At 37.6% G+C, this 13931-nt stretch overlaps 1 protein-coding gene across 9 annotated transcripts in view; it reads right to left on the bottom strand.

The window, feature by feature from the left end:
- Window positions 1-13931, bottom strand: part of CHN1 (chimerin 1) — a 200242-nt gene that overhangs the window by 129424 nt on the left and 56887 nt on the right. For 4 of the 9 annotated variants that reach the window (XM_055572171.1, XM_055572174.1, XM_055572170.1 and 1 more), the window contains exons 5-6: window positions 3906-3953; window positions 3-34 (exon numbers count right to left, since the gene is read on the bottom strand). The exons of 3 other annotated variants lie outside the window; for them this stretch is intronic. In XM_055572171.1, the coding sequence (XP_055428146.1) occupies window positions 3-34; window positions 3906-3953 (80 nt within the window). Of the gene's footprint in view, window positions 1-2; window positions 35-3905; window positions 3954-12712; window positions 12800-13931 lie in introns of all 9 variants that reach the window. 2 more of the 9 variants (XM_055572173.1, XM_055572172.1) reach the window with 2 other exon arrangements.

The raw sequence follows: 13931 nt of genomic DNA, 5'->3' as shown, positions 1-13931 counted from the left end.
ACTCTCTTCCGTAATACTTTGGTCTATTTTCTACCTATTGGGAAAGAGAAGAAGGATATTTATGAAATGGAAATGTTCAGAATACAACTCAACATTTTGAACATGTGACAAACTAAAGCATATATTAAGAGAAAGAATTAGAATAAGATTAGAAAAATCAGAGCCTGCAGTCCCAATGCTATCAGCAGATCAACTCTTTCATTTGGACTGGTCACTTCATCTCCCAGGCCTTTTTCTTATAAAACTGTGCTTGTAAAAACAGTTAGACTAAATTATCGTTCATTTCTAGGATTTTATGAATTTGAAAAAAAAAATTTACATCGCTTTATTCAAAAAGTAAAATAAAACGTCCAAAACCTTAATGCCATGGTTGTGTCAGAACAGATTGTGGCTTTCTCTCCCATCCACTCCCTTTCTGTTACACCATATTCCCCATTCTGTTAACATCTCCATATAATCTTGCCCCTTTGTTTGCCCCTTCAGCTCTTCCTTCACCACAGTCTACCTCTCCAAGAGCTTTTCCTGGTCTGTGTGCTCACTGTATCTAAAGAAAGGTCCAACAGAATAGATTCTAAGGAATTTTCCTGGGGTAGACTTAGAATATTAGACCTTTTCATTCAAGAGACATTTATTTAGTGGCAAATAACTGGTAGGCATCATCATAACTGTAATATGACAAACCAGTCGTTACTCTTGAGATTTACATTCTGATGATGAGAGACAGACAATAAGGTTTGAAGAAACAAAACGAACAAGAGAATAGGAAGCAGTCATAAGTGCTGTAATGAAAAGGAGAATGAGTAACAGCAAAGGGGGGACTGATGAGGTGTTTAGGTTGGGTGATCAGGAGACTGCTCTGAGATGACACTTAAACTGGGTCTTGACAGAAGTGGAACAAGGGGGTAGCTTATCGTAGTGGTCCATTGTAGACACCGTGGACTACATTCACTGAGTTCATGCTAGGTGTTATAATTACATTTCTGAATCATTTAATGCTCACAATGAGATGAAGTATTCTACTTCATCCTCATAAGATAGTATTATCATTCTCGTTACACTGCTGAAGAAAACTGAGACTCAGCATGCTTAGGGAACTTGGTCAAGGTGACCTGGTAGAACCCAAGGTGAAACTGGGATTCTTACTCTGAAGTAGCAAGAAGGGCCCAAACCCTTTGTCTATTTGACACTGACTCATCTAAATTAAATATGGCAGTTTCCCAAAGCATCTCAGTCTATCCTTTAGCTGACTATCTCCCTTCACCTCCACACAGAGCCTGACCACCAAGTTTAGGCTACCTACCCATGGGTCATCAAGGTCTGGTACTGTTTTCAGCAAGCTTGAGGTACTTATTCATATTTGAGAAATAAATTTTGCAGTTCAATGAAATGTATGATCTCTAGCATATGCTGCTGGCTTATCTAGCCCAGATCATTGTCTTTGAGCTATTTTTGAATTCCCTAAAATGCAGGTAACTGATACACACACACATACAACTCTTCCTGTGTGACAGTGGTTTTAATTGACTTCTTCCTTAGCCCTCCTCAGGGGAAAAAACAGGCTTTGTCTTCAAATGCAATTCATCTCAACATTCCTTGAATCTCTATAAATATAAGCTATTTTGACTTTTCCTTTAGAACTGATTATTAACATTTGCCTGGTTTCTTCCTATGAGAAAATACATTTTAAACACATGTACATCTTCATTTCTGTAGGAGAGATACAATGTTACCATTTACTGAAAATTGTATTTATGTAACACTTTACCCTTTAGGAATCTTCTGTTGTCTGTTGAAATTGTAGTCAAGTCATTCAAATCCTCAAAAGTAAATTCCACCTGATTTGGTCTTGTTGCATAATTTCTCTGCTCATAAACCTCAGTGTGCTAAAAATATGCCAGCTGGTCCCCACAGCTACAGAGGAAGAGCAGGGCCACAAAACTATTTTTGTTTAAGAGCAAACCTTTGCTTTTGAGAGAAAAATTTAATCTTTAGGTCTTAAATAACTAATTTAAGGTTCTACAGTATTATATGATGAAATGTTATCCAGAACAACTGTGCAGTGTTTATTCAAACTAAAAATATGTAAACCCCTGGTACCTGACTATAGAGGAACACTTGCACATGTATATATGAAGATATATATAAGAATGCTCACTGAAGCACTGTTCACAGTCATTTTAAAAATGGAAATAAATATACACTAAAAGGAATAACTAAACTGCTTTACAGTATAAATGATATGCATGGCTTGAAGGAGTAATGTAGCTCTAAAGGAACTAACATGAAGAGGTCACCAAGACAAACTACTGAGTACAAACATAAGCTGTAATAGTAATACAGTATAGTACCATTTAGGAAAATCACTTGTGCATGCAATAATATATATCTACAGCATAGAGAGAGATCTGGAAAAATATATACCAAATTCAAATGATACCTTGAGGAAGCTGAGAGATAATTAAACTGAGAGGCCCTTGGGAAAGGCAAAATAGGACTTTAGGATTGCCTGTAAAATAATCTTTTAACAAAGAATATCACCATAAAAAACCAGAAATCAAGAATAACTTTTGTACAAACTAACAGTGGAGTCTCAGACACATTAGAATGGGTCCCCCATTCTAATTTGGCATTTCCCTCAAATTGTGGTATCTTTGTAGGTGGCTAAAGATAAATTACCTTATCAGACATATGTGACCGAGGTAAAAACAGAGGAAAGGTCTTGAATATACTCTACTCATTACTGAAAATCTGGGACAAGTACAAGTAGTAGTGAAGACTAAGGAACTGCTGGCCCAAATGGTGTGGCAGTCAGTGGCACCGAAACTGAGCAGGACTCTGTGTTCAGCAAGCTTGCCATATTTACTGCGGGGCCCTCCCAGGTACAACAGCCTCTCCTTGTTCCCTATTTCTTGTATGTAAAAAAAGGTTTTAGTCTCCTAGGCCTTTCCTGAGTTCCAAAGAGGAAACTCAAGCAGGTACTAATCAGGGAAGAATCAAGCAGTTTCTCAAGTAGTAGAAACAAAAGCAGTCAAGAAACAGTAGCTCAGCAATAAAAGCATCCAAGTTCCCCCTCAAGGGATACACACAACAATCGGACATGTATTTTTGAGTTACTCTGCAGGAACTAAGGCCCATACCAGGCAGAGGACGGTGACTATGTGCTGACCCAGAGTTAAGGATTAGGATTCTTAAACACCACCCCATGACCTCACCATCAACCAATGAGAACAAAGTCATTTCCCCTGCAGCCCTCAGCCCAATGTTGCCTTAAAAAAGCCTTCCATGAAAGCCATTGAAGAGTTCAGTTCTTTTCATCAGGAGCTGCCCATTCTCTGCTTAGCTGGGCAATAGGTGTTGTACTTTCCTTCGCCAAACCCAGTGTCAGTAAATTGATTTAGCTATGTTGCAAGTGTGGAGGCAAGTTTGGTTCAGTAACAGGGTTACAACCCAAGACAAATACAAATAGTGATTATTTATTTGATAGTTCTGCATTGGTCTACTTACTATATGCTTCCATTGATTGCCTAAGCAACCATCTTCATAAGACAATTAAAATTTTGGCCTTATATTGCTGAATAATTTTTTTCCTTTACCCAAAACATCTTGAATTAAAAGAAATTAGGTAAACATTGATTAGCACAGTACTGATACAAGAAACAGTAAGTTCAAAACAATATTCACGCACCAATTTACATCTTCTTTGCATTTTTATAATGGAACTGTCAAATAAAACTTAAATACAAACTAATTCTTTTTTCTCTTACTTAGGTAGTGAAGGGGATCAGATCATGCCACTTTAGCATAAGGATTATTTTGAGCTGAAGGGAATTAAGAAAGAGCAAACACAGGAAGAAACATCTGCCCTCCCCATTTCTGTCTAAAACTAGGGCATAGATTTAACTTACCTTTGTAAAGGCATCTTCTTCTCCCGAAACAGGAGCAGAAGAACCTAACTTCAGAGACAACAATGATCACCCAAGATGACTTGAATCTGCGTAATTAATCCTTACTAAGTAGCCCTTACTTACTGTACAGTTCCTAATCACCTTCCCACCTCTCTCGGAAGCCCAGACTCCTGATTCCTTTGTCTTTTACACACTTGAATATTCCTTGTTAAAATGGCATATAAGCCCTTGGGTGTAACTGCCTCTTAGGGTTTTCATTTACCTGCTTTGAGCCCCTCCTCACCGAAGTGCATATGAAATAAATCTTTTCTGTTAATCTCTCTTTTGTTAAGTTTAATTTGTAGGCCCAGACACTGAATTTAAGAGGATAGAGGTTTTTCCTCCCCTACATGTTTAGGGGATGTCTAAGGTATCATTATTTAAGCAGTGACTTGGGATAGTCTTTTCAAACTCACAGACACTATAGCATTACCCTGATAATCAAATTAAAGGATTAGTTGGTAATATAACCACCTTACAATCAATTTGAAATGGATTCATATGAAATCGTACAAATGATTATAAATAATCCTAAAACTAGTTTACTTGCAAGTAGATCAAACTGGGAATTTAAATGTTATATGCAATATAAAAATGTTTGTGTGTATATAAACATTTGTATGCTTATTTCTAAGTTTTTGAAGTTCATGATAATAGTCAAGGACCTTTTTTCAGACAAAAACTGGTTGAAGTCAATGTGGCTAAGACGTGATTTTAAATTAGCACTTGTGCTGAATTATATGCTTTGCTTTCTCTAATTTTCTGTATTTAGTAGGTAACATTTTTTTATGATAGCATATAATGGGTAGATAAAATGAGAAATGAGAACAAAAAATTCCTAACTAAAAATAAAAGGTGCTCATAAAAGGTTTTGTAGCTTGGTCTGCATAAATGTTGTATGTCCTTCCACCACAGAAATAAAACTTTAAGTTAATCTAGCATTATTGAATATAACATAAAGTGCATAATATAAGAATTTGATAGCTAAACAGATGCCATTCTACAATATTTTAAATGTCAATGGAATCCATCAAATTAACATTTATTGTAGAACTTTGTAAGTAATGACCTACTTTCTTCATACATAACACATTTTAATCAAATTCATCAAACCAGACTCTTCCAAACTGAAGTCTTAATTCTTATATTTTATTTTCCACAAAAATAAAAAGGACTTATTTCATATAGAAGTATTTTGCTCTCCAAAGAAAAACTGAAAGCAGCAGAAATTAAAATATATATATATATATATACATAATAATTGTTAATCCTCTCCCTTCCTCTCCCACAATAATATAGATTCATGTTTTGGATTACTTCTTTAATGAAACCCTATTCATGGCCATAGTTCAAAACAGTAGTTCTAAAAAAATGTTTTTTCTAATTTAAATTCAATTTTAAAAAATATATAATTCTGAAGACAAAACCACTAGAATAATGAACTAAAACAGAACACTTCCAAAATGTTCAGTGCTGTTCCTTCCTAACAGTGGTACTGACCTAGTCAGACATCAATACTTCCCTTTTGTTTATATTTGAACAATGGTACATAGAGGCAGCCTCTTTAAACTTAGTCTGGAATTCTAAACGATGCTTTCTGAAAGGGTATAAATACATGAAACGTTAAGGAATATGAGCTTGGCCAAATATTATTAATTTTTCAGGTAGCAACCTAGAGGACGTACATAAAGCCTATATCCAAAAATAAAAATGCTTTCAACTGTCAAAATTTTATTTTGTATTGTTTTTCAAAATGGCTCAGTTATCTGGAGGCATGAAAGAGGGAAGAGGGAGGAAAAAAACTGCACTTGGTGTCTGCTCCTACAATGGTAGATATTGAATTAAAGACTTGTAAGTCAGTAAATATTCAAATCGAGTTTTGGATCTATTTTTACTTCCTATGTAAAAGTGGAGGGGAGGAGGACAGAGAATAAGGAGAGGATTAAAGGGGAGGAAGAGGAAAGGGAGAAGGAAGAGGAGGAAGAGAAAGAGGAAAAGGCAGACTAGGAAGAGGAGAAGGAGCTAATTTAAAACAGCTCAAAGACAATGAAGACTAAAATCAGATACTCTGTAAGGATGTGCAGCATGTAGACAATACAGTTTTCCAGTGAAGAACACATTTTCCACTACATTTTCAAAATTATTGTTCCTTCTCATGCATTTTACACCACAAAAAAAATCAACATGGACAATATTATTGTTGTTTTCTCACTAAGCTGTGTCCAACTCTTTTGCCACCCCCTTGGACGGTAGCTCACCAGGCTCCTCTGTCCATGGGATTTCCCAGGCAAGAATACTAGAGTGGGTTGCCATTTCCTTCGCCAGGGGATCTTTCTGACCCAGGGATCAATCCCATGTCTCCTGCATTGGCAGGTGAACTCTTTACTTCTATGTCACCAGGGAGGCCAATAATGTGGATAACAGACTTCAACAAACCAAAAAAATAAAATAAAAACCACAAGAAAAAGCAGTGCCAGCACAGTGAAGGAGTGGGTACCTGTCAAAGAACTACATATTAACAAATGACATGCAAGGAAAAGGTGACCAAGAAAACAAGATCAAGAAGTGTCATGGAACTTACAAAGGCTGTCTAACATTTACCCTCCATTAATAGTAAAATCCAAATAGAAAAAGGAGTACGTCAAGGCTGTATATTGTCACCCTGCTTATTTAACTTATATGTAGAGTACATCATGAGAAATGCTGGGCTGGAAGAAGCACAAGCTGGAATCAAGACTGCTGGGAGAAATATCAATAACCTCAGATATGCAGATGACACCACCCTTATGGCAGAAGGTGAAGAAGAAGTAAAGAGCCTTTTGATGAAAGTGAAAGAGGAGAGTGAAAAAGTTGGCTTAAAGCTCAACATTCAGAAAACTAAGATCATGGCATCCGGTCCCATCACTTCATGGCAAATAGATGGGGAAACAGTGGAAACCATGGCTGACTTTATTTTTTGGGGGACTCCAAAATCACTATGGATGGTGACTGTAGCCATGAAATTAAAAGACACTTACTCCTTGGAAGGAAAGTTATGACCAACCTAGACAGCATATTAAAAAGTAGAGACATTACTTTGTCCACAAAGGTCCATCTAGTCAAGGCTACGGTTTCTCCAGTAGTCATGTATGGATGTGAGAGTTGGACTATAAAGAAAGCTGAGCACAGAAGAATTGATGCTTTTGAACTGTGGTGTTGGAGAAGACTCTTGAGAGTCCCTTGGACTGCAAGGAGATCAAACCAGTCCATCCTAAAGGAGATTAGTCCTGGGTGTTCATTGGAAGGACTGATGTTGAAGCTGAAACTCCAATACTTGATGCGAAGAGCTGACTCATTTGAAAAGACCCTGATGCCGGGAAAGATTGAGGGCAGGAGGAGAAAGGGACGACAGAGGATGAGGTGGTTGGATGGCATCACTGACTTAAAGGACATGAGTTTGGGTGAACTCTGTCTGGGGTTAGTGATGGACAGGGAGGCCTGGCGCGCTGCAGTTCATGGGGTCGCAAAGAGTCGGACACAATTGAGTGCATGAACTGAATAGTAAAATAAACTTCTGGGTTCCTACCTTCCTCCTCAATTCCATAACATTTTTGGTGGTATCGTAACTGAGAAAGGGCTTGTATGCCTACAGCGTAGAAAGCTAAACCCTGACAGTAGGTGTTTACGGTAAAGTTAGGGTGTATGTCAGGGCTCCTAGCAAGGGAATAGGAGACAAGCCTCAGATTCCCACTTGGTCTTTGAGTTAGCATGTTTTTTTAAATAGGGGAAAGTGGCTAGGATTAATTATGGTCTTATGATGTCTCTTAATCACAGTTTCCGGAGTCGAGATGTCTCAGGTTTAGGATTCTCTCGGTGGTGGTCCATGGCTCAGGGGTCTGTTAGCTCATCTTTCCTTGGATAAACAACCTAATTTGTACATTAATGATGATATTTATAATAGCAATTTCAGGACATTAATGATTTTATCAACAACAGTAATTTTAGTTATCTGATTCTGGTTGATCCATGTTCAGTTAGCACAGGTCGGGGTGGATGGTACTCAATCGCAATATTTAGATCAAAATTTGAAGTATTAAGAATACAGGATGCTTTCCATTGTGTTTTATACTTTATCCAAGAAAACACTAAGCTTCAGCATGCAAAGCAGGATAGCTCTCTATGCGCTGTTGGATTTTACAAATTCAATAAAGAATATTTATATTTTTTAAAGCTCTGCAATTACTATACAGGGACTTGCTGAAAGCCAGGTATTCAGCTTCTTGATATTAGTTATTTTTTTATTAGTAGACTATATTAGAAAGGTGAATAGGTAAATTTTTAAAAATAAACTTCTTTTCCCACTATTTTCCCACCTTAGATTCAAGTAACTTCTAGTAGTAGGGCTAAAGAGGTGGAAACTATCAATCTGTTTACGTTAACAGTTCAACAGTAAAGGCATTTTTCTGGAATTGTAGATGTGATCCCTTTTTAAATGTACTTCTACACCAAGGCATCATTAATTTTTTTACACAGAAGCATAAAGATGACATTAAAATAAGGTGAAAGCAGGTTTTTGAATGGATAGGTTGATTTTTAAATAGTTGGTCTAATAACTCAATACTATTACTGAACATTCAAAAAATGCTTTCCAGATACAGCACATAATATAAGTGTTAAATAAGGGATCATCATAATACCCAAGAGACATATGAGCATGATAGTATTTTTTTATAGAGTCAAAAGTTAAGCTATAGGCTGTGTCAGCACAGAGGTAATCAGAACTGAAGTGTATGATTTCAATTAAACTGCTTTCCTCCCACTCCTGTACCAAACTCATACTCTCACCTAGCAGAGCATGTCCTCTGAAACAGAATAAATGTTAAACATGTGCTCTGTACCTCCTGTTCATTTACTTAAGTCTTTATTAAGCACCTATACTTATGTGTCAAGCAATGTTCAAGGCACCTGGGAAATACTAATAAACAAAATAGAGTAATCTCTCTACTTTCACGGAGCTTATATTCAAGAAAAAGAAGAGAGCAATAAACATAATAGGTAACGAAATTATACAATATGTTACAGATTGAGAAGTGTTATGGAAACAAAGATCGGTGAGGACTGGAAATTCTGGGGGTGATAAAGTATAATTTTAAACACAATGATCAGGATGGGCCTCACTGAGATGAGGAGACTTGAAGGATATGAAAAAATTAGCCATGTGGATACCAGAGAAAACTTCTAGTAAGAGCTCAAGAGCATTTGAGGAATACCATGAAGGTTGGTGTGGCCAAAGCACGACAGGAGAGAAAATGAGTGACAGAGAAATAGTAGATGAGCACAGCAAAACAAAGCAGATGTGGTGATTATACAGGGCCTTATAAGTCATGCTAAGACTTGGCTTTTACTCTGAAACAGGAAACCGATGCACAGTTCAGAGAAGAGTGACATGATCTGACTGTAGTTTCAAAAAGAACATCCTATGATGAGAATTCAGACCAGGAGGGGAAAGATCAGTTAAGAATCATTTCTGTTACACAATAAGAGGGTAGAATAATTTAGTATGACAAATTGATTTCAATATATAGAAGTCTATTTCTTGCTAACATAGGCAGACCTCAGAGATATTGTGGGTTCGGTTCCAGAACACCACAATAATGCAAATATTGCAATAAAGTGAGTCTCACAAATTATTTGGTTTCCCAGTGCATGTAAGTTAGTATTTGCATGCATGCTACTGTGTAATAGCATTACAACTAAAAAACAATATACATATCTTAATTTTAAAATATTCTATTGCTAAAAAATGTTAACCATCACCTGAAACTTCAGTGAGTCATAATCCGGTGCAAGGTCTTACCTAATGTTGATGGCTGCTGACTGATTAATAAGAGTGGTGGCTGCTGAAGGTTGGGAAGCTGCGGCCATTTCTTAAAATAAGACAACGATGATGTCTGCCTCACCCATGGACTCTTCTTTTCATGAACAATTTCCCTGCAGCATGCAATACTATTTGGTAGTATTTTACCCAGAGTAAAACTTTCAAAGGGAGCCAATCCTCTCAAATTCTGCTTTATCAACTAAGTTTATGTAATATTCTAAAACCTTTCTTGTCATTTCGACAATCTTCACAGCACATTCCCCAGCACTTGACTCCACCTCAAGAAATCCCTTTCTTTGCTCATCCATAAGAAGTAAGTCCTCATCTATTGAAGTTTTACATGAGATTGCAGCAATTCAGTCACATCTTCAGGCTTCACTTCTAATCCTAGTTCTCTTGATATTTCTACCACATCTGCAGTTACTCCCTCCACTGAAGTCAAGAACCCCTCAAAGGCATCCATGAGGATTGAAATCAACTTCTTCCAAACTCCTGTTAATGTTGATATTTTGACCTCTTCCTGTGAATCATGAATTTTATTCATGGCATCTAGAAAAAGGTGATTCCATTCCAGAAAGTTTTCATTGGCTTTGCTCAGATCCATCTACAGATATAAAACACATTTCTTAAATAATAAAGACCTAGAAGTCAAAATTACTCCTGATCCAAGCTGCAGGATGGATGCTGCATTAAAAGCGGAAGTGTCAGTTGCTCAGTTGTGTCCAACTCTTTGCAAACCCATGGACTGTAGCCCAGTGCCAAGCTCCTCTGTCCATGGGATTCTCCAGGCAAGAGTAGTGGAGTGGGTTGCCATTTCCTTCTCTAGGGGGTCTTCCCAACCCAGGGATCAAACTCACATCTCCTACCTTGCAGGCAGACTCTTTACCACCTGAGCTTCCAGGGAAGCCCACAGACATGAAAAAAAACATTAATCTCATGTATCTCCATCAGAGTCCTTGGGTGATCAGGTGCATTGCCAATGAGCAGCAATATTTTGAAAGGAATGGCTTTTTCTGAGAAGTAGGTCTCAACAGTGGGCTTAAAATAGTAAACTACATTGTAAACAGATGAGCTGTCATCCAGGTTTCTTTGTTCCATTTATAGAGCACAGGCAGAGTAGACTTAGCATAACTCTTCAGGGCCTTAGGATTTTCAGAATGGTAAATGAGCACTGGCTTCAACTCAAAAGTGACCATCTGCACTAGAGACCTAACAAGACCCCTAACCCTGTCCTCTGAAGCCAAGCATTGACTTCTCCTCTCAAGCCATGAAAGACCTAGATGACTATTCTTCCCATGTAAAGATACGAATTCCAATTTTATCCACACTGAAAATCTGTTGTTTTGTATAACGACCGTTGTTAATTATCTTAGCAAGATCTTCTGGATACTTGCTGTAGCTTGTATATCAGCACTTGCTGCTTCATCTTGCACTTTGATGTTACAAGATGGCTTCTTTGCTTAAACCTCAGGATCCAATCTTTGCTAGCTTCGGACTTTTTTTCTGCAGTTTCCTCACCTCTCTCAGTCTTCATAGAATTGAAGAGAGTTACGACTTAGCTCTGGATCAGGCTTTGGCTTAAGGGAATGTGGTGGTTGGTTTGATCTTCTATCCAGACCATGGAAACTCTCTCCACACCAGCTATTAACTATTTCACTTATTTATCATCTGTGTGTTCACTGGAGTGGCACTTTTCAGGAACTTATCCTTTGCATTCACGACCTGGCTAACTGTTTAGCACAAGAAGCCTAGCTTTTTGGTCTCTCTCAGCTTTCAACCAGCCTTCCCTACTAAGCTTAATCATGCCTAATTTCTGATTCAGTGAGAGATGTGCAATTCTTTCTTTCACATAAACACTTAAGAAGCTATTGCAAGGACTATCAATTGGCCTAATTTCAATATTGTTCTGTCTCGGGGAATAGGGAGGCCTGAGGAGAAGGAGAGAGATGGGGGGAATGGCCAGTCGATGGAGCAGTCAGAAAATCCACATTTATTAATTCTGCCATCTTATGTGGAGGTGGTTAATGGTGCCCCAAAACAATTACAGTAGTAACACTATCACAGATCACCAGAACAAAATGTCAACAATGCAAAATTTGAAATATTGTGGGAATTCTTAAAATGTGACACAGAGACACAAAGTGAGCAAATGCTAATGGAAAAATGGCTCTGACAGACTTGTGTGAAATGCAGGGTTACCACAAACCTTCAATTTGTTAATGTATTATCTGCAAAGCACAACAAAACTAAGTATGAAAGTGAAAGTCGCTCAGTTGTGTCCGACTCTCCGCGATCCCATGGACTATTCAGTCCATGGAATTCTCCAGGCCAGAATACTGGAGTGGGTAGCCATTCCCTTCTCCAGGGGATCAGTCCCTGCATTTCAGGGACTGAACCCAGGTCTCCCGCATAGCAGGCGGATTACCAGCTTAGCCACAAGGGAAGCCTAAGAATACTGAAGTGGGTAGCCTATCCCTTCTCCAGCGGATATTCCTGACCCAGGGATCGAACTGGGGTCTCCTGCATTGCAGGCAGATTCTTTACCAACTGAGCTATCAAGGAAGCAAAAACTAAATATGCCCTGTATATAATTTCTAGGTAAGTATTCAGGTCAAGAACACAACTGTCCTACATCCAAGTATCTTCCATCTTGTAGCTCCACCATCTCCTTGTCGAGAGTTCCTAGTTTTTATCTGAATCCAAGCAGAAGGTAAAAATAATTCAGAAGGACTTGGGTGGAAAGTTTTAATGGACCCAACATTAACCTTCACTTCTATTCCACAAGAGAAAATTTTCACATGGACATGACTATTGAAAAAAAGAAAAAAAAAGCTGATGAAATTTAGAGTAACCTTATTTCCAAAGAAAGAATGGATTTGGGTGGGAATCTAGCAGTTTCCAAAGTACATACCTGAATGGTAGCTATGGAGATAGTAAGAAGTGGTAGAATTCTAGACATGTTCTGGACTTATTCTGAAGACAGACCCAATAGGACTTCCTGATGGAATAATTGTGGGGAGATGAGAGAGAAAAAAATAAAAAGCAATCAAGGATGATGCATGGTTTGGATTGGTTCAACTGTAAGTAACGAACTGCCAGTAACTGAGATGTGCAAGGCTCTGGTAAAGCAGGTTTGGGAAGGAGAATAAAGGTCAGTTCTCCTTTGGACGTGTTATATTTGGAATGCCCACTAGATAACTGGAGGAGGAGGTAGAACAGATGCTGGATATATAGTCTGGATTTGGGGAGAATGAACTGGACTGGAAATATAATCAAGACCATGTGATTATTCTATTCACATATAACTTTTTATTCAATGTTTTAATGTCCAATGATAAATCCCTGCTTGACTCAATTATTAGTGAAAAAATCATTACCATTCTTTCTGCATTTTTAGCTACTAGTCTACTGGAAAGAACAATCTTCTCCCCTTTGTTTTCCTCTTTGTATTGGAGAAGGTTTTTCTTTAAGTAACATTATAGACTTACAAATTCTCTTTTCATTCAATGTGTTGTAATTCATTACTATGATTCTTTCTGATGTCAAATTGTCCCACATTTTGCTTGTAGGAACTCTTCAAATGGGATCCTATGTATTTTTGACACATCCTCATCCACCTGCTTTCTGACGTAAAATGCTCCCAGACCTCCCACCCCTATATTCTAGAATCAGGAAATTTCTCTAAGGAGCATTGACTCCTTTTAGTAGGAAATAGTACTTGGAAAGTAAAATCTGAGCACTGGTTTTATTCATTCTTACTGGGACATTTCTTCTAAGACCCTTCCATGAACTGAGATGGAAAATACATTTTAAAAAATCTATAAGGTCATATTGATACCTCCAATTCAAATTCAATTCCACACTGTATTTGTCATTTTCCTCCCATTCCATATTTGTATCTCCTAAAACTTTGGTTCCCCAAAATCCAATATAATTACTCCTTTGCTCTATCCTATGTTACAATAGGATAACTGCAGAATTTCTGAACAAGTACCAATAACAACAACAAACTAACTATAGTTAAAAGATCTTTTCATATGTTTCAGATCTTAGAATATTTCCTTCTACATCTGTATAGCCAAAACAATGTTTAAAAGCTACTTAATTTGGATGATTTGTTGTCATTCAGT

This window comes from Bubalus kerabau, chromosome 3 (genome assembly GCF_029407905.1).
Source record: "Bubalus kerabau isolate K-KA32 ecotype Philippines breed swamp buffalo chromosome 3, PCC_UOA_SB_1v2, whole genome shotgun sequence".
Taxonomy (NCBI): Eukaryota; Metazoa; Chordata; class Mammalia; order Artiodactyla; family Bovidae; genus Bubalus; species Bubalus kerabau.
Note: the sequence above shows the minus strand (reverse complement) of the source record. Positions and strands in the feature narration are given on the sequence as shown.